Below are 17,228 nucleotides of genomic sequence, written 5' to 3'. Positions count from 1 at the left end.
ACCAACACACCTAACACCAATCCTACACTACTGACACAACTAGCATCTCATCATACTCCACCAACACACCTAACACCAATCATACACTACTGACAAAACTCCAATATCATTATACTCAACCAACACAGCTAACACCAATCGAACACTACTGACACAACTACCATCTCATCACATTCCATCAACAGATCTTACACCAATCATACACTATTAATAAAACAACCATCTAATTATACTCCAGCAACACATCTTACTACCATCTAATCACATTCCACTAACCCACCTCCCACCAATCATACACTACCAACATACCTGCAATTAATCATACACCACCAACATACCTCCCACCAATCATACACTACCAACATACCTGCAACCAATCATACACTACCAACATACTTTCAACCAATCAATGACATTCCACCAATACACCTTACACCAATCATACACTACCATCACAACTACCATCTGGCTCAATATCTTTAATTGTTTTTCCATAGGCGATAATGGTAACGTTTTTTCCTGTAGCTCAGTCCATATCGTAAACTTGGATATGTATGATAGCTCGTTTCGAAGCTGTGACATTTTCTCACATATGTAGTTAAATTTTCGGGGTACGAAGTGAGATTACTTTTTCCGTAAATTAGCAAACCCCGAACATCCTTTTGTGATGCGGCTCCTTGTGGTAAAATATCCCCTTTTTAACACAATAAGTTCTTTGAAAATTTAATACTTTGAACACGTTCAATATCTCCATAGTTTTTACACATTTATTCTATGTTCCTCTACTTTCTTAATCACCACAAATAATTAAGTTCAGTCATTTGTTAAAAATAGAAACATGTCCAATATCACTACACAGAGATTTTTTCTTTACACGTGACTTTTGAGTTCCTCATTTCAAGGCGCATTAGGGATGTTGTCCCATATTGCAATCCAAAGTTCTGATTTTTCCAAATATTTTTATGTGATCTTCATCGGTATGACATTCTGAATAAATCTGTGTATTTTTGTCCATTTCTGAAAAAAAATAAAGTTGTTTCAGCACTATAAGGCAATGACACATTTATCGCTATATTTATTTATTTTGAATACAAAGTGTATGCATAATTAATTTCTTACAGTATACCTTCACTAGTCAAAAGAAGGACAAAACATCTGAATGTAACCTGAAATTACAACACACAGACCCTGTTAAAGCATTCAATAAAATTTTCTGGTGCCTAAAAGTGCATTTTGACAGAGAAATTATGCAAAAATGAAGATTTCATAAAGAAAAAACACCAAAATACTTAATTATTCTAGCCAGTGGAAACCTGGTATTTTATACTGTAGAAACCACTATAAACTACTGTAAAAGTCATTTGAATCATATAATTAGAGTGCAATGAAGTGCAAATTTTCAAAACTTGTTCTTTCACATAATTGTATTGGAGAAAAAAATGTTTTTTACATGTATTTCAGTGAAAATCTTTTATCAGTGAGATATCGGCATGAGGTTTTAAAGGAAACGTTGTGACATCACACGTAATATGGCGTCATTAAATAACGACATATCAAAATAATGCTAATTATAGTTTGCAGTGTTACATGAGGAACAGTTGCCGCAAGGTTTAACTTGAAATATGGAGTCGAAAAGATCAGTAACCAAGCATTTTCATTTAATGTCAAGACCATAGCAACAGTTTTCATATCAGTATATTTTTAACATACCGACTGTAATTTGAATTGCATAAATACCATAAATAAACAATTTAGAGCTTGCCAAATAAAACAAAATGCTTACCAGTTATTCAGGACCTTTTAAAACCTCTAGTTTGTCATCTCAGGTTAAAAAGTAATGATATGTCTGGAACTGAAATAAGACAAAAAAAAATACTCAGGCTGTGTTATTATTTGGTTTAAATACATAAGTATTATTGAGAGAGCAAAAATCAAATTCTTGAACGTTATATCGCAAAGAAAGAAAAATGCTTCTCCCTTGTGGCTTATCAACCTTCATTTAAATCTTTTATATTAGAAGCAACGAGTGGTAGCTAACTAGCTTAATAGTTGAAAAGTTGCAGCAATATTGTTTTCGAAAGGTTTGTTGACCCTCCCCCTTTTTCACTGAGAAAAGACAATATCTTGTGATTTGCTAGTGTGCATTACAAATAATAATTCATGATTTCTTTAATACATGTACATGTTTGTCTGTTTATTAACTGCATATGATATCTACTGACTGACCATGGGTCAAATTATTGGATAAAAGCACATGATGATGATGTATTTCACTTTACTCGTATGGAGTGTGTTATCTCCCTTGATTATCAGTTATTCCTGTAAACCGGAGTGATAATTACATAACAAAGACTGTATTGTGTCATGTTTACTTACAGATAAAACTAGTATGTTAGTTCATGCCTTTTTCAATTCATAAACAAATTCCTTTCGGATCTCTCGGGGGTGTAAACAAAGTTAGAATTGTGCCTAAAAAAAGTGTTCAGCCCCGTGCCTGCAATGCTTTCTAAAAGCGAAAAATTCATTGAGTATCTGCTGGTATTTATCTATAATGGTTATCTGAAATCATCTGGGATATCTAGGTATAAATAAAAAAATACTTACCATCATTTTCACAATTTTCCCGGGTGTACAAGGTGAAATCATCCATAGATCACTCTGGAAACTTCTGATTTATCTTTTTGTAAATTGGCTCAATATCTTTAATTGTTTTTCCATAGGCGATAATGGTAACGTTTTTTCCTGTAGCTCAGTCCATATCGTAAACTTGGATATGTATGATAGCTCGTTTCGAAGCTGTGACATTTTCACATATGTAGTTAAATTTTCGGGGTACGAAGTGAGATTACTTTTTCCGTAAATTAGCAAACCCCGAACATCCTTTTGTGATGCGGCTCCTTGTGGTAAAATATCCCCTTTTTAACACAATAAGTTCTTTGAAAATTTAATACTTTGAACACGTTCAATATCTCCATAGTTTTTACACATTTATTCTATGTTCCTCTACTTTCTTAATCACCACAAATAATTAAGTTCAGTCATTTGTTAAAAATAGAAACATGTCCAATATCACTACACAGAGATTTTTTCTTTACACGTGACTTTTGAGTTCCTCATTTCAAGGCGCATTAGGGATGTTGTCCCATCTAATCACATTCCACCAATACACCTTACACCAATCATACACTACTAACAAAACTACCATCTAATTATACTCCAGCAACACATCTTAATACCATCTAATCACATTTAACTAACCACCTTACACTTATCATAAACTATTAACAAAACTATCATTTAATGACATTCCACCAATAAACCTTACACCAATCATACATTATTAACAAAACTACCATCTAATCATACTCCACCAATACACCCTACACCAATCAAACACTATTAACAAAACTACCATCTAATCACATTCCACCAACACATCTTACATCAATCATACACTATTAACACAACTACCATTCAATTATACTCCAGCAACACATCTTACACCAATCATACAATATTAACAAAACTACCATATAATCACATTCCACCAACACATCTTCATACACTTTTAACACAACTACCATTTAATTATACTCCAGCAATACATCTTACACTACCATCACAACTACCATTTTATCACATTTCACCAACACACCCTACACCAATCACTCAATAACTTTTTTAACAGCAAAATCTCAAAAATTATTCATTGATCTCTTTATAATGTTACTTCATATTTGTTGTTGGTTTAGGTTCACTGGTTTTTATTTCAAGTATATATAAATAAGACAACATTCTGCATTGCATAGGTAAAATTAATGCAACAGTTACCTATTATTTACTGTTTTACAGTTTTTGAAATAAAAGACATATATGTGTATAATTAATGAAAGATTATTTGATTGTATTTCAGGGTAAGACTCCTTATGATCTGGTAAAAATATACAGCGTTGATGATGAAGAGGAAAAAAGGGAGAAGAAAGAAGTGATGGACTTCCTTAAGGTAAATAGTCTTGTCTTACTTTAAAAGATATTTACAGATTATGAGAGACAAAACAGATTTGGTACAAAGAAATTACAATAAAACGGTTGCCTGTAGTTTTCAATGTCATTGTAGTATTTGTTGTCAGTTAACAATGTAAGTTGACAATTCCAAGCTTGTTGCCTAATATACATGTTGGCATATGTGAAAGACAAATGTTTTAAATATGTGTTCTCATCTGTTGGATGTCTCTTATTTTTTGTGTCATCAGCTGCAGGGGTTAAAATCCACTAGCCCGACGCCTCGGGCAATTAAAATGTGTAATCCGATATGCCCAACTGACTAGTAACAAAAAAATCTTGATGTTTCCAAAATAGAAAGTGAAAAATCCCTTCATCACAATTCTATGTTAGCCAATTCGATTCAATTAAATCATCTGGGATTCCAAGAATTGGAACTGGTTTGTACAGGTCCTGTTGTACATATTTTAAAACTAGAACAAATAACTCTGGCATGTCTGGGTTGTCTGGTATCATGTGTTGATCGCAATTCTCGTACTTTAAATATCGATTTCTCATACCATGGCTTGGGGTATTGTACATTGCTTATCGAGCCGAGATTTTCAATTAATGGTATTTGGGGGTATGTTGTATTGACCTGTCTTGTTGCACAGCTGTTGAGCACAAAACCATGCAACAAAATATTTCTTAATATTTTAGTGTGGGAACCCCAGGAACTTCGTCAGTTTCAAAACGAAAAACGGTAGATGAAAGGAGTAACGAGGCTGAAAATTCACCCCCGAAAATGCTAAATACGACATGGAAAAGCCGCGGAAAAAAATTAATAGTGTCCAGGACAGAAGGGCTGCAAAGTCTTTAGTCTTTAAACTTAGTTGTTTTTTCTCTTTGATCTTTACAATTTGGCCAACAAATCACGAATTCACTTCCTGAAAAGTTGGCAGAACTGGGACACAATGATTCCCCTGGCAAGGTTGGCTGTTGCTGAGGAAAAAAACAGACAATGCTCTGTGAATATGCCGTTAGTTGCCCCAAACACGCAAAAAAAAGTCTGCTTTGAATATGGGAACAAATAAGTTAGGTTAACCACCAAAAGAATAAATAACAGATCAACAAAAATTATTAGATACCAGTGTATAATGTCTCCTTCAAAACAAAGGACACCCACTTTGTATTTTGCAGCAAGCTCTTGATTTTTAAGGCATGCTAGGGCTAGCAGCTCAGTTTTGATGGACTAGCAGTTCTTCCAACAGGGCTAGTAAAATCCTGCTGCCAATAAGTCCTGGGCTAGTTAGCTGTAACAACAATTTTTAACCCCTGCAGCTTGGTATCTCCTAGGTATATACACTACAGTCCAGGTGAACTTTGTTTTCCACTCGCCCACTGTGGACAAACCAATGCCGTCCACTCTCTGTCCACCGTGGGCGTGGAGCCCACCCTATGCCGTGGACATCCATGGGCGTAGTGCCAACCCTATACCGAGGACAGCCGTGGGCGTGGTGTCCACCCTATATTGAGGACAGCCATAGACATACTATGCCCACGGTATATGGTGGAAAGAAGTGTGCACAATTCTGGATATTCCTCGTGATTTTCGTATACGTTAGATGCTTTTTAAGGGATTTATTCCAATATAATCTTTTTGTATAGTAGTTATATTTTTGCAATATTTCATGCACTTTTCATCTTTGTAAGAGACGTTTAAGGGTCGTAACCAGGAGCGGATGCAGGAATTTTTGAAAGGGGGGGGGGGTGCTAACCCAGGGCAAAAGGGGGGGGTGCAAAACATGTCCCGATACAAATGCATTGATCGGCAAAAATAAAGGGGGGGTGCGCACCCCCGGAACCCCCCCCCCCCTCTGGATCCGCCACTGGTAACCTTTACCAGTTCACTGAAACTAATTATTTCAAAAGAATGACCACCATGCACTTCCACATGTACAATCAAAATATGGTTTATTTAAATGACATAATGATGCGAATTGCGATCAATTACAAGAAAGGTCACGCTAAGGTTACTTGCATACGGAAAATATGTCGGCGAATTGCAAGTTCGTTTTACGATTTAAAAAATGTGCAATAATATTTAATGAATTGATTTCAAATCAATTCTACGGAGAATCTATCAGAGATTCGATATAACTAGTGTATTCATATTGTTTAACGTGTCGTTCTTTCTAACATGTTCTTTCTTTGTTTGATAAATACTTTGTAATGAATTACAACTGGTATTACAAAAATCTGTATCAGTTATTCTCATTGTCAGGTACATGTACATGTACATTTGTACTTGTAGGATGATATGTGATTTTCCAACGGAGAGGGACAAGGGTTGGGAACTACAAAAAATGTATGAAAATCTAAATACATCCTTTACGAGAAATGCTATTTTCTGTTACAGACGCTTTCTTTTAACCTTGTGTAGACTTGAGATTTTTTTTTCAAGATACAAAATAATAAGTCCTTTAAAGCATTTAAAGAATGATCCGTAAAGATTCTAAATTTTCTAAAGATAAGGCTATTCAAATACTGTAAAATAAAAGTACTGTACACGTGTGCTTTCTGTCAAATTATGTATGTGCTGGTCCCATATCATTAGTTTGTAATTTGGTGGCTGTCTTTTGTTGCTATTTAACATATTTGATTTCTGTTCATGATTTTGTACGTTAATTATACCGTTAGCTTTCTTATTTGAATTGTTTTGCATTTGTCATTGTGGGGTCTTTTATCTATGATGAATTTATTTATAGATGGCTATGTGATATATGCATTGCTCAGGGGCGGATCCAGGATTTTGGAAAAGAGGGGCGAAGTTTTTAAATTTGAATCGGACAACCCGTTGTTGGGTTGCTGCCCCTGAATCATTAATTCAATCAATTAAAAACAAATGGAAGATATGATCAGAACGTTCAAACTTGAGATGCATCATTGCTCTAAAATGATCTTAAGTCCATCCCAAAATCTGTCTTATAGTGTGTCTTCAAAAACAAACAAAAAGGTAAAACCTCTACACAACAGAACAAGTGGTCATTATGCTGGAGTTTCTTATCGACAACATATTTGTTGAGTTTGGAGGTAGACTTTTTCAACAAACTGTCAGCATTCCTATGGGAACGAACTGCGCGCCTCTCCTTGAGGACCTCTTCTTGTTTTCATATGAATCGGAGTTCCTTCAGACACTTGTCAAAAACAAGAAGATCAAAGAAGCCAGGTTATTTAATTTCACTTTCAGATATATTGATGATGTTCTTTCCATTAACAATCCAAACTTTTCTGATTGGGTTCCATTAATATATCCACCAGAACTAGAAATTAAAGAGACAACAGACACGGCTTCATCCGCCTCATTTTTAGACTTATACCTCGAGTTTGACATACACAGTCATCTTAGTACCAGAATCTATGACAAACGAGACGATTTTGATTTTGAAATTGTCAATTTCCCCCACCTTAGTAGCAACATACCAACTTCACCTGCATATGGAATATACATTTCCCAACTTATTCGGTATTCAAGAGCTTGCAGCTCCTACTCAGACTTTGTAAAACGTCACCAGTGTCTGAGCAGAAAGTTGATGAACCAGGGGTATGTCAAAGAACTTCTCGTCCTTTTTCTAAAAAAGTTCATCGGAAGGTACCCAGAACTTGTTGATAAATATTTCGTATCAACTTCACAAATAATACACGATGGTCTTGAAGTATAGATTTTGCGTACTGACGTTGTTTATCGTCTTAATTACGTGTTATATTATTCTTTCATTTGTCTTTATTAATGTTACTTTTACTGTTGTCTGTTTTTTTAGATATCCTTTTGACGTAACTCTGTGCTTATGTATCCCATCATACTTTGAACGACAAAATTATTTTATGATGTGACTCTGTACCTATGTATCTTGTCATACTTTGAATGACAAAATTATTTTATTTATTAATATTACTTTTACTGTTAACCAACTTTTTTTGTGATATACATTTTACGTGACTCTGTACTTATGTATCAATTCATACTTTGAACCACACTATTATTTTATTTATTATTATTACTTTAACTGTTAAGTCAGTGTTTGTTATATCTATTTTGCGTGACTGTATTTATGCATCTCGTCATACTTTGAACGACAAAATTATTTCATGTCTACCTGTGCGAATTTCAAACGCACAATTTTACACCAGTACCCATACCCTCCTTCCTTGATGGGTGCATTTTACATAGACAAATATAATCGTATAATATAATCAAACTGAGGATGTTAATTTGATGTATGCCTTTTTGTGCTTCTTTGTTACATTTGTTGTTTTTATAGTGATTAAGATGATAACACAATGTTGACTGCTGTACCCCTATTTTTGACATTTTTACCTATTATGTCTGTTTGTTTTGTTCACGCATCGGTGACAATATAATGGAATTTGCGACTGTCATACAAGTGAGAGGTTTAGCTAGCTATAAAACCAGGTTCAATCCACCATTTTCTACATTTGAAAATACCTGTACCAAGTCAGGAATATGACAGTGCTTGTCCATTCGTTTTTGATGCGTTTTGTTATTTGATTTTGCCATGTGATTAAGGACTTTCCGAATTGATTTTCCTCTGAGTTCAGTATTTTTGTGATTTTACTTTTTTCAAACGAAAGGATACTTCCGAGAACACCACGCCTGGTTATGACAAACTGAAAATGTTTGGGAACATATTTTAGATTTTTAAAACGTTCCAAAAAAAACCAAAAACTTATGCAACCATTTCCAGAGGTTCAAATGTTCTTATTATACAATTTAAGCTTGAAATACATTTTGATCGATTTTAAGTGTTATTCTTTTACCCAGGCTAAGAGCTATCGCGAAAACTATCATTTCTTTTAAGAAAATGAAACGAGTGAAATTCAGCTTATAATAAAGGCAGTGTCTGCGTCATGCAGGTACGCGTGGCATAATTGGACTTCTTAGGGTACACGTAACCCCCAAATATTCATATATTATTGGATAGAGATAATTGTGTATTAAACTGGTAAATTATCAAAATAAGTGAAACAAAAATATAATTCACAGAGATTTTAAGATATGAGATGTCAACATACTATCAGTAATCCGATTTCATTTTTACTACATCCCTAATACGCTTTTGTAGAAACGACCCTGGCTAGTTTTTGAATATTTTTCTTTAAATATTAACTATAATTATAGATTATCTATGCATATATATAACAAATTATTTATTCAAATAAATTAGTTCATCATATATAACCGTGACTTAATTTTTATTTTAAATTCTAAATATGAAGACCTGAAACAGAATTAGCAAGCAATTATTCCGGCGTTCTAAATGAATATATAATTATTAATTTGTTGTTGGTCCAGAGGTTGTTGGTCTAGATGTGAAACTTGTTGTCGGTCCAGAAATTGTTGGTCTAGAGGTGGAATTTGTTGTCCGCCCTGAGGTTGTTCGTCTAGAGGTGGAATTTGTTGTCGGCCCTGAGGTTGTTGGTCCAGAGGTGAAATTTGTTGGTCCTGGGGATACGGTAGTTGGTCCCAGTATTGATGATTGTGGTGTAGTTGGAGGCATTGCCCTTGATAAACTTTGGCAAGTTTAAATATAATAAATTTTTATTTAGATTGTTTTTAAAGCAATTGCTTTCATGCCGTCACGTATGGCCATCTTTGTGACCCAGATCAGAGACTCCGCCCAGATCAAGCCATAGTATTTTGTTAAACAGGCTCCTGGTCTGTCATTCTTAAACACCTATGTATGTTTTCTAATGCAATACATAGCTTGAAACTTTTGAAAAACGTTAGTGGATTTAAGAAAGTTCAGCATACGTTCTTGTAGATGTATTTTTGTATTTAGGGGGACAACCGTTTGACTATCAAAAAAACATAGACGTCCGAGTGAAAAAATGCATTTTTATACCTGCGATTTCGTTTTCCGTTCGTACGATGTTTCAACAAAATATGGAATCATTTCAGTTGTTGATTTAGTATTGAAAATTTGACTGAATTATCTTTTATAATATACGGTTTTATATGTTTAATTGGTGTTCTTTTAAGAAAGAGGTCAGGTGCTCTTGTTCATTCATAAAATTGTCGTTCATTCATAAATTTATCGTAAAATCAAAATCACTACACAGGTTATCAGGTTATACGTAGTGTCAAATGATTACCTGTAATCTAAAAATAGACAAAGTTAACTGACCTATTTTGTTGATTTGTTTGCGCAAATAATTCGGAGGAACGAAACCCTTGTTGAAACACATAACAATAAGTTTGTTTTCCTTTTTTGTCATAACTCCGTAAGATTTATCGATCACCTTACTAATGAAACGGACCCGTCCAAACGTGACAGATGCCAAGTCCAGATGAAGAGATATTTACAATTTTGAATTTTCTAGTTTCATAGATTAAAAAAAGTACATCCTTTTTGGATATCATATTCAAAACTGGGTATGCATGACAATTGATGAAACCATTATCCTCGTCTTTCCAATGGACGAGTCTACTACGTTTGTTGACCCTCGACGGTCCACCGTGTTTGCAATTTTATTTCACATGTTTTCGAAATATTGAAGATCCTTTTCACAATGTTTCCTGAAAATTGGATAAATATCAAAGCAACTTAGAGCTGTTTGTTCTTGTTCGTATAATGACGATTTAATGTCATGTTTGTCTCTGATGGCCCCTCTTTTCGGGATTGCATGCGAATTATAGTTATCTCGTACCGCATGAGGATGACACATATCAACTGAGCAATAATGTTTGGGACTTAGTTTTTAAGAAATGATGACAAAGTAACATTATGAAAATATTTTTAGTCAGCTGAAATATATATTTTTTTTTTTACATGTTTATGTCTTATAAAATATTTTGTTTCTTTCCCGTTTTTCAACATTTGCGTCTGGAAAGTTGAAATATTTTAACTGAAGTGTTAAATTTAAATTAATTATGAAAATTAAATCAATAAAGGAAATTATTGCCCAGTTACAAACACTACTAGGGGATAATCCATAATAATTTCTCTTGGAGTTTATATGTTTCAGCACATGTATATTTGACCCCAACTTTAGCCTGGTAAACGTGTTGTCTCCTTGTGAAATATAAAACATATTAAAAATGACTTTCTGCTAAAGTCTTTAATTGATATTAAGTTAAAACCTTCTTAATTCTCACTAGACAACACTCCTGTCATGTTTAATTCTTAAATATATGTGGATGAAAAAAAAGTCCCCAAAACATAAACATGGCAGCAATTGCTTTTACAGCCTTTCAGGCTTTGATTTTACAATGCCATCAATAAACAGATTATATACCAGTTTATTATGTGTTATTGCGAACCACAGAGTTGTCTGCTCTTGACCAAGGTATTTAAACTTTTGTAAGTTTACCTGTCCCATTGAATCAATACTATAGCAATTGCTCTCTGTGTAGTTTATTCATTTGAGACCTTAAATTTCTTCTTGGAGAAATCAATCGTTCATTGATTAATTTACCTGACCAAAAAAATATCCTCGTTTTTGGTTGAAATACATGTATAAACTGCATATGATACAGTATTTATTCAATATCAATAATATATTTTCAATCTGTACATTATAAACACTGATTCAATTATAAAAAAGTTTATTTCGGATTTCCAATAAGTTAAAGGAAGATTTGCATTCAGTACAGCTTTCATTGGTTGGACTGTATACTTCAGACATCAGACAATTCAATGCAATTACACCAAACCAGTCATATAAAATATATAGGCCTAACGTCTGTCAAAGGAGGTTATAAATGATTTGTGACAATGCAAATACTAGATTTTAGAATATAAATGAATAACGTTAACCAATGAATTCAAAATACTAATATCTATTCAAATTCACAAATAGGTACTGAATAAACATCATGTAAATCATTAAATAAAGAAACATGAAATTTATAGTTTTAAAAAAGGGAAATAACAATGAACATTCTGAAACCGATTATACTAGTAAGGGAGACAACTACATATGCACTTTCATATTTAGTCAACGTGCATCACTATGCATTATCTATAAATTATGTGGCGAAGAGAAATTATTTTGTTCAATACAATGACTGTACGTACCTATTATAACAAATAGATGCAAACAACTGAATCAAAGATGGAAATAAGCAAAGGATTACGGTTCATTCAAGATAATTGTCTGTGTCTAGTTAAAATAAGTTGTGATTGCATTGCGCATTTCAACTTCCTGTAAAATATAAAGTTATTGTCCTTTAAATCTGAGATTCACTTGTTGTCGAGTATCCAGTTGCAAGTTACAAAAGTCGAGTTGCGAGTTAAGAAAGTCGAGTTGCGAGTTACGAAAGAGGAGTTGCGAGTTCAGAAAGTCGAGTTGCGAGTTTAAAAAAAGTCGAGTTGCGTGTTACAAAAGTCTAGTTGCGAGTTAAGAAAGTCGAGTTGGGAGTTACGAAAGTCGAGTTGCCGAGCCTGGCAATAATCGTTAGGGACCGCAAAATTTATTCTTTGGCAGTCAGACACTCAAAATTCTGGACGTTAAAATTATATATGTCTACATTGGCTAGAGATACAGGGGAAATGATGTGCGTGCATAAAACAAGTTTAAAACTTTAAACCCGCTGCATTTTTGTGTCTGACCTTAGTCAGGAACCTTTAGCCTTTGTTGCTCTTGTATATTTTTTTTATTTTGGTTCATCTTTATATTTAGGAGCATAGAATGGCGTAAATATTCTTGATCTAAAGATATATAACACTGTGTTTCGGGGCCTGCTTGGGGCTCCCTCTAGGTGTGTGATTTCTCGTTGTGTTGAAGACCAAATGGCCTTCGGTTGAATTGCATATTTTGGTTGGGTTGCTGTCTCTTTGACTCATTCCCCGATTTTATTCTTTGGTCTATGCATGTAGCCATCAAAGATACTATTGTAAAAACTACATTTGCGCCATTTTACAGGTAAGGTTTAATTGGAAAATTTAAAATGTTTAGTGCTACATCGTGAATAAGATTTTTTGTAAAGTATTCCTCCTGGGTATTGGGTAACTTATAAAACTGAGTCACTTAGGTTTAAAATTATATAGTGTTCACACGTTTGAGATTGTCAATTATGAATTAATTAGTAAAACGGTTTCAGTTAGTTTTCTAAGAATTCAATTTGGATTGTTCCATATTCGGGAAACTAAAGATGATACTATGGTAATAACATCTGATGCAGGAGGTAACTGTTATACTGCCATGACGTCCATAGAGATGTTCGAAATGTAAAGCCCCGATCACAACAGATCGTACGATTTTTTGTCGTGGAAAATCGATAAAAAAGTTGTCCTGCAAAATCAAATGTCAAAAAAATTTGTAGAGAGGTCACATCAGCTACGACATGTCTACGATGGTTCCACGATGGGTACAGTACAGGAAAAAAGAATTGTAATTATACTGTTGTGGGTTTGTCGCAAATGAGTCTTGTGAAAGCCGTGCGACTGTCGTATAACAATCGTGAGTTTTTGGTTCTATTTTTCAGATTTTCATGTCATGGAAATATGCGTGTTACCGTTGTGTCACTGTCGAACGACTGTCGCACAACAGTCGTGTGTCACTCGTACGTTTGACTCTGAAATGCTAGTATATAAACATGATAAAGAAGGCCCGATTTATTGCGTGCCATTTGCCATTTGCTTTCTATATTGTTCAGTGTCATCATAAGTTTGGTCCAAATAAACGGCGTTATTCCATATTGGTATCATTTTAGTAAATTTCTCTATATGAATTGGATTTTGAATAAAAAAGCATATTCACTTCAGAAAGTGTTATTCACCGCGCTAAACGTCACACACTTTTACATGCAACGTAATGTATGGTAAAATGTTTCATGTAAAATTTGTTTTGGTATATGTTTGTCATTAAATACATTTTCTTTTCTCGGAATATGGAACAAAACAGTTAACTGTCTTTTGTTTCGGTAAATATGGGGTTTAATTGACTTTGGAATAACTGATATTCACTTCGGCTGTCGGCCTCAGTGAATATCATGTTTTTCAAGGGTCAAGAAAACCGCTTATTTACCTCATCAAAAGACAGTAACTGTATATTATTCGTATTATATGAAAAAGAAGATGTGGTATGATTGCCAATGAGACAACTGTCCACAAGAAACCAAAATGACATAGAAATTAACAACTATAGGTCACCATACGGCCTTCATAAATGAGCAAAGCCCATACCCCATAGTCAGCTATAAAAGGCCCCGAAATGACAATGTAAAACAAATCAAACGAGAAAACTAACGGCCTTATTTATATAAAAAAATAAAAAAATTGATACACAACTATTGAACAATATTAAAACATATTACATTTATAGTTACCTTTAAAACTAAGGGCTTGGACATTTTAACCTAGAATAGTTAATGACATGGACATGATTTCCTAGGAAAATTAGTCTGGAGACAAATTTTCTTAAACAGATTGATACACAACTCTTTCGTTTTGTCTTTAACAATATTAAAACATATTACATTCATATTCACCTTTTAAAATTAAGGGCATGGACATTTTAACCTAAGACTATTAATGGCATGGACATGATTCCATAGGAAAATTAGCCTGGGGACATAAATTTTATCAAAAATATAACACTATGCAACTCTTAAACATTACTAAAACATAACATCTAAATTTCCATGGTTTAAATGTAATTAAATATTATAGGATTTTATAGGACATGATTACCTAGGAAAATTAGTCTGAGGACATATATTAATAACATCGGACTAAATATACTAGTAAATTCTGTAACCATGGACTTTTTATATATTTGTCCCCCCAGACATATTTTACCAGGACAAATTTATCACTTACACACGCATGCTTTGTTTATCAAATGTGAATCGATCCTCAAAAATATTTTTGTAACTCGCAACTTGACTTTTGTAACTCGCAACTCGACTTTTTGAACTCGCAACTCGACTTTCGTAACTCGCAACTCGACTTTCTTAACTCGCAACTCGACTTTCTTAACTCGCGACTCGGCTTTCTTAACTCGCAACTCAACTTTTGTAACTCGCAACTCAACTTTCGTAACTCGCAACTAGACTTGTTTAACTCGCAACTCGACTTTTTTAACTCGCAACTCGACTATCTTAACTCGCAACTTGTAACTCGACTATATGAAACCCTCTTTAAATCTACTGGCAGATAGAAAGGCTATTAGAATTTATATATGTATTAAACTATTTGACAAGTTTTCACATGGGGCATGATAGTTTATAGCATATTTTTCTTTTGTAGACTGTCATGTCAAAGACATCACCAGAAGTAACTCCTGACACCCATTTACAGGAACCTGCAGCACCAGTAGTTGAAGGTAATGCTCTAATGTTAATTATTCAGATACTGGCTGAAATGATTTATAATTACTTGTTTCTAATATAAGGAAACCTTGATATCTGCTTATAATGTTATAATGAAAAAACCCAGCAAATTGATGGGAAAAGTGAAATAGGCTATTGATGAAGATTGATTGATTACAGATCACATAATTTTGTTTAATCTGTGCATGTCCGTAAATAAACAAATAAACAGACTCATACATCAGCACGTAGACATATTGACACACTGACAGATTTAACACATTAACAGATTTATATATCAACACATTGGCATATCGATGCATTTACAGATCGACATAATAATAGACTCCTACATCAACACATTGACATATTGGCACACTTTCAGATTAACATATCACTAGACTCAAACGTCAACACAGTAACATATTGAAACACTGACAGATCAACATTTTTACACTCATACATCATCAGGATGATAGATCAACACATTAACAGACATATTGACACACTGACAGATCAACATATTACAAGACTCAAACTTCAACAAATTGACATATCGACACACTGACAGATCAACTCTTTAACACACATTTGTCATCACACTGATAGATCAACACATTGACATATTGAAACACTAACATATCAACATATAACCAGATTCAAACATCAACACATTGACATATAGACACACTGACAGCTGAATACATTAACAGACTCGTACATCAACACATTGACATATTGAAACATTGACAGATCAACACTTTAGCAAACATACATCATTACACTGACAGATCAATACACAAACAGGCTAATACATCAACACAAAGACATAAAGACATTCTGACATATTTAACACATTGACATATCGAAAAATGACATATCAACATATTAACCAACAAATGAGGAAAAATTATCTATGAGTTTGTGTATGGATACATTTTTTTTCTCAACATGAACACATCAAAACTTTCCAATTTTTTATTTTTTTTTAGATTCCATCGGAAAAGGGCAACAGTCTGCCATGTTAAATCGTTTATTAGGGAAGGGCAGCTATGAATCATTTGATATGAGATGCATGGTAACCGGTCAATTTTCTGTTGGGAAAACGACTCTTGTGAAGCTGTTAGCTGGGGATGTCCTACCAGAAGGACGACATCCAACTGATGGGATTTCTCTGGTAGAAGGTCGCTGTGGCCTCGACATTCAGTCAAAAGAGTGGATTCTTGTTGATCCAGGTGAGAAAGAGGACAAGTACAAATATCTGACCACATTAAAAATATACTCTATTGCATGGACTGCGCTTTCAGCAGACATGTTATAGCACTGATTTAAATAGTTTCACATTGTAGCCATTTTTTGTGCCTTCTATTCACGCACCATATTAATTCAATATCAAATCTGATTTGTGTATGAAAATCTTAACAATTTACTAATCTTATTAGAACGATGTTAAGGTTTTTATATTTTGAAATTGAATTTAAATGTTAAAATTAATCAATGAATTAACATTATTTTCCATAATCAATAATTTCATCAATCAATCAGTTAAAATATGACTCTCTTTAAAATGTGTTAATAGCATTATGTGAATGTTACACCTGATACAATTTCATTCTAATCTTAATTACTGATTTTTCTTACATTCTTCACTTCGTTTTGACAGCCTGCAGCTGATTTTGATTTGATTTGCCTGATGTATTAAATATAATTTCAGACTCTTTTAATGCCCTGGATGTTGTGTACCATAAGGTTTTAATGACCTCTCTGGAAGAAGAGGAGGAGAGTGAACTAACCAAAAAGTTCATCAAAGCTTCAGATACAAGCCCAACTGGTTATGCCAAAGCTACACTTTCCCCTTTGCACTCAGAACAGTCTGCAGCAGCACAATCTCTAAAAGTGCCCCACACGGTAA

At 33.9% G+C, this 17,228-nt stretch overlaps 1 protein-coding gene and 1 long non-coding RNA gene across 2 annotated transcripts; one reads left to right on the top strand and one right to left on the bottom strand.

Moving 5' to 3' along the window:
- Positions 1-492: 492 nt before the first annotated feature.
- Positions 493-3,143, bottom strand: LOC134719202 (uncharacterized). Its single transcript, XR_010107541.1, has 3 exons — positions 2,605-3,143; positions 1,784-1,852; positions 493-1,017 (listed from the first exon to the last, which is right to left on the bottom strand). It is a non-coding gene; the product is annotated as an uncharacterized LOC134719202 (long non-coding RNA).
- Positions 3,144-3,886: 743 nt separating this feature from the next.
- Positions 3,887-17,228, top strand: LOC134718364 (uncharacterized). Its single transcript, XM_063580861.1, has 6 exons — positions 3,887-4,003; positions 9,358-9,582; positions 15,255-15,330; positions 16,309-16,551; positions 17,031-17,158; positions 17,214-17,228. The coding sequence occupies exons 1-6, from the start codon at positions 3,887-3,889 to the stop codon at positions 17,226-17,228; spliced, it is 804 nt and encodes a 267-aa protein (XP_063436931.1).

Source organism: Mytilus trossulus, chromosome 5 (genome assembly GCF_036588685.1).
Source record: "Mytilus trossulus isolate FHL-02 chromosome 5, PNRI_Mtr1.1.1.hap1, whole genome shotgun sequence".
Taxonomy (NCBI): domain Eukaryota; kingdom Metazoa; phylum Mollusca; class Bivalvia; order Mytilida; family Mytilidae; genus Mytilus; species Mytilus trossulus.
Note: the sequence above shows the minus strand (reverse complement) of the source record. Positions and strands in the feature narration are given on the sequence as shown.